Consider the following 3,463-nt stretch of genomic DNA (forward strand, 5'->3'; position numbering starts at 1 on the left):
ATTTGTAATAGAGTTATTGCATTAATACAAAAGAGTAGTGAGGTTCTTCTTAATTAGGGTCAAGAAGGTTCCTCCATTTTATATCTTTCTTCGCTCATTATTCTTAGTCTCTTTATTGTTTAAATTCCGCAAGAAACTTACCCAAGTTCCCAAGAAACAATTCACCCCCCCTCTTGTCAAGTGTTCCTACTGAACTATCAAAATAAATTTCTAGAAAAGATATATGATTTGATTCATAAAAGAATAAAAATTAAGAAACATTTGTTATCATAAATTGTTACTCAAATACATGAGTTTGGGCATCAAAACTTTATACATTCAGAAGAACGACTTTTTTTTTAAATTGTTTTAGCGTCACAAGTTGTATCATTGGACATTGGGGTGATATGATGGATAAAACTTAGCATTAACATATAAGAGGCCATGGGTTCAAGGATGGTTTAGCAACATATTTTTGTGAGGATACAATAAATAATCATGTGTGCGTATGATATGACGCGATGATGCCATGTCAATTGTCAAATGGATTCAAGGATGAGTAGCAACATTTGTTTTGTTAAAATACAATAAACAATCATGTGTACGTATGATATAGCGCGATGATGCCATGTTACTTGTCTAATCATAGTGACATGCACGTGGAGATATGTCATGGATTATCTTGAAAATTTAATAATATATATAGATTTGAAACCGAATTGACCTAAACCGGATTCCAACCCGATCCGATAGAAACCCAACACCTTGTCTACTGATTTATTCATTCAAAAATTCAGAATTTAGGAGTAATTAAGTAGAAGTTTGGAAAATGGAAAGAGTACGTAAATTTTTTAACCAAAAGGTTACCAGGATGTCACTACCACAAATCCACAATAGTGCAATAAAATTAAAGAGAATTGAACTATATATGCAAGTCCGATTTTGATTTACCATATACGTAGTATAAAACTTAAGATGGTTTTATTTATTTAATTTGTACTCATAATTACAAGACAACCATCATAGATTGCTTAAAAAAAGAAAAAAATATATACGAAGTATATTATAGATCAAGCTATTCGATGCAGAAGTACTATCATAATTCATATCTATCGGACTTAGATATATATAAACAAGTACGTACGTAGTAGTACTGTAGTAGTAAAAGAAACACGTAGGAGTATATAATGGAGTAGCGAATAGCTTGGATGCTACGTAGTACGTAATTACGTACTTAATTGCTCCCTTTGTCACTAGCATGAAGACCACTAAAGTAACCTTGTGGGTTACTCTCAAAACCACCCCTTGATATCTGAGATGACCCTCCACTTCCTGGTGCCACCATCATGCCTGAACCGCCTCCCCCTTTTGACCCACCACCGCTGCCACCACCTTTTCCCCCTCCACCGCTTCCACTTTTTGCCCCACCACCACCTTTTCCTCCTCCTCCTCCCCCGCCTCCTTTCCCACCACCACTACTGCCTCCTTTGCCTCCCGTCATGATGATATATAATAACCTATCTAGTATAATATGTATATGTGGAATATAGTTTGTGGGATAATAATTAAGGATGCAATTGCATGATTGGGTTGGAACTTGAAAGTATTTATAGTCATATGGTTATCCGACAATGTAAGAATTATCTACTACGTAATTCACAAGCTTCCAAATTTGCCCACACGAGTAGCTCTCTAGTAGCTCCAATTTTTTGCCGCCATACGAGCAATGTTACATTTTTCCTATTAAAGCAATAATAGTAATATGGAGTAATAACAATGATAAATACTTCCTCCGTTCTTTTTTAAATGACACAATTATTTAGGCACGTTTGCCATTGCACGATTTCAAACATTAATATCTCTAATTGTGGATCAGAAAAAATTATAAAAAGTTGACATTTAAATAAAATTCACTGATACGAATCTAATAAGACCCCACACGACTATGTTTTTTCTTATGTATAAACCACAGAAAGAAGTCAAAGGTACTTGTTTGAATAGTGTCTAAAATTCCATTGTGTCATGTAAATAAAAACAGAGGAAGTATATGATAATAATAATAATAATAATAATAATAATAATAATAATAATAATAATAATAATAATAATAATAATCTCATTTTATCTCATCTGATCTGATCTGAATTGAACTTATTTTTTTCTGATCTGAATTTATTTTTTCTGATCTGATCTGCTTAAATATGAACTAAGTAATAAGTTCTTGAAATAAGGTGAACTTAACATGAACTTTATTAGTTTGATCTGATATCCCATAAAATGTAATTTTTTTTAGGGAAATCCTATTAAATATAGTAGTATTGTCGTATATATGTCCTTATTCCCATTTTATATGGGCTCTTTTAAGATGACCGGTTTTAGTAAATACTTCGTATGAACTAGTTGATGGAATTTGAAGCATACATCATGTTCCGGTGTTGTAAATATGGAAACAATGGGCTTCGAACGAAGCCCCTTTCGTATGTGTTGAAGATCTTGATTGTTTGAATGAGTAGAGTCCGAATTCACCTGCACAAGAGCAAAGTCACTAGCCTCGGGGGTGTTTCCGAGGAAAGCCCCTCCGATGCCTAAGTAAGAACGATGCTCGGATTCTAGAGAGAAGTTCTCTAGAAGAGTAGTCTTAAGGCGATAAATTGGACGTACCTTGAGGTGTGAGCCTTGGCGGCCTATTTATAGTGTTTGCATAATAAATGCCCATAGGTCATTTATTGCTTTTGGGCCTTGGGCCTTGATGGATGGCTGACTAGCCATTGGTAGGTTTGATGCTGTTTGTTTAGAGCCATTGGGCTTTGGACTTAGTGGCCCAATTGAGAATCAATTGGGAGCCCAAACAACATGCCCCCCAGACCCGGTCCATTTAGAATTAAATGGGTGGGTTTCCAGCTGTCAGAAGTCCGAAAGTTCCCTCTCTTTTTGAAAAGGGATGATTTTCATTGATGACAAGTGTTGGGAGTTGTATTGTGTCGTGGAGATCGTGGGTTGAGGAAGTTGATGCGCCCCTTTTCTTTTCTATAAATACTGGGTGCTTTGCTCTTTTCGAACTTTTTACTCCTTCTTTCAAACCCATTCTCTCTCTAAATTCCGGCGATCGCAGTGCAATTTGTTTCTTAAGATCTACGAAATTCGGCCAACTTTAGACTTCGGGAACTTGTGTTGTTCGTTTTATCGGCGATTTCCGCTTCGGAAAAAGGTAATTTGTTTCTGAATTCTCCTTTTTTCTTCGTTTTTCCTTCTACCCCTCAATCTCAACCCTAGACCGAGAATTCGCGGCCATGGCAAAGAATAGGGGCAAAAGCAAGTTCGTCGTTGGCTCCTCTAGTGAGAGGGAGAACGTGCCCTCGGGAAGGTTACCGAAAACTTCGAGGGGTCGGCCTTCGGAGAGGCCGGTGGAGAGGCGTTCGACTGGTTGGGATGCTTCCAAAGATGATGTTGTTGGCGGGTCTAGCATGTCTGAACGCGCAACTTC

General features: G+C 36.8%; 1 protein-coding gene across 1 annotated transcript; it reads right to left on the minus strand.

Annotated features, from left to right (window-relative positions):
• Positions 1 to 981: 981 nt before the first annotated feature.
• Positions 982 to 1,480, minus strand: LOC110799130 (uncharacterized). The gene has a single exon (XM_022004335.2). It carries the CDS (start codon positions 1,478 to 1,480, stop codon positions 1,214 to 1,216), a length of 267 nt encoding a protein of 88 aa, XP_021860027.1. The 3' UTR covers positions 982 to 1,213.
• Between the last annotated feature and the right edge of the window lie 1,983 nt (positions 1,481 to 3,463).

The sequence above is a fragment of the Spinacia oleracea genome, chromosome 5 (genome assembly GCF_020520425.1).
Source record: "Spinacia oleracea cultivar Varoflay chromosome 5, BTI_SOV_V1, whole genome shotgun sequence".
In the NCBI taxonomy this organism is placed as follows: Eukaryota; Viridiplantae; Streptophyta; class Magnoliopsida; order Caryophyllales; family Amaranthaceae; genus Spinacia; species Spinacia oleracea.

Bases quoted from the DNA above. Each gene is read 5' to 3' on its own strand.
- LOC110799130 (XM_022004335.2), bottom strand. From the start codon at position 1,480: ATGACGGGAGGCAAAGGAGGCAGTAGTGGTGGTGGGAAAGGAGGCGGG.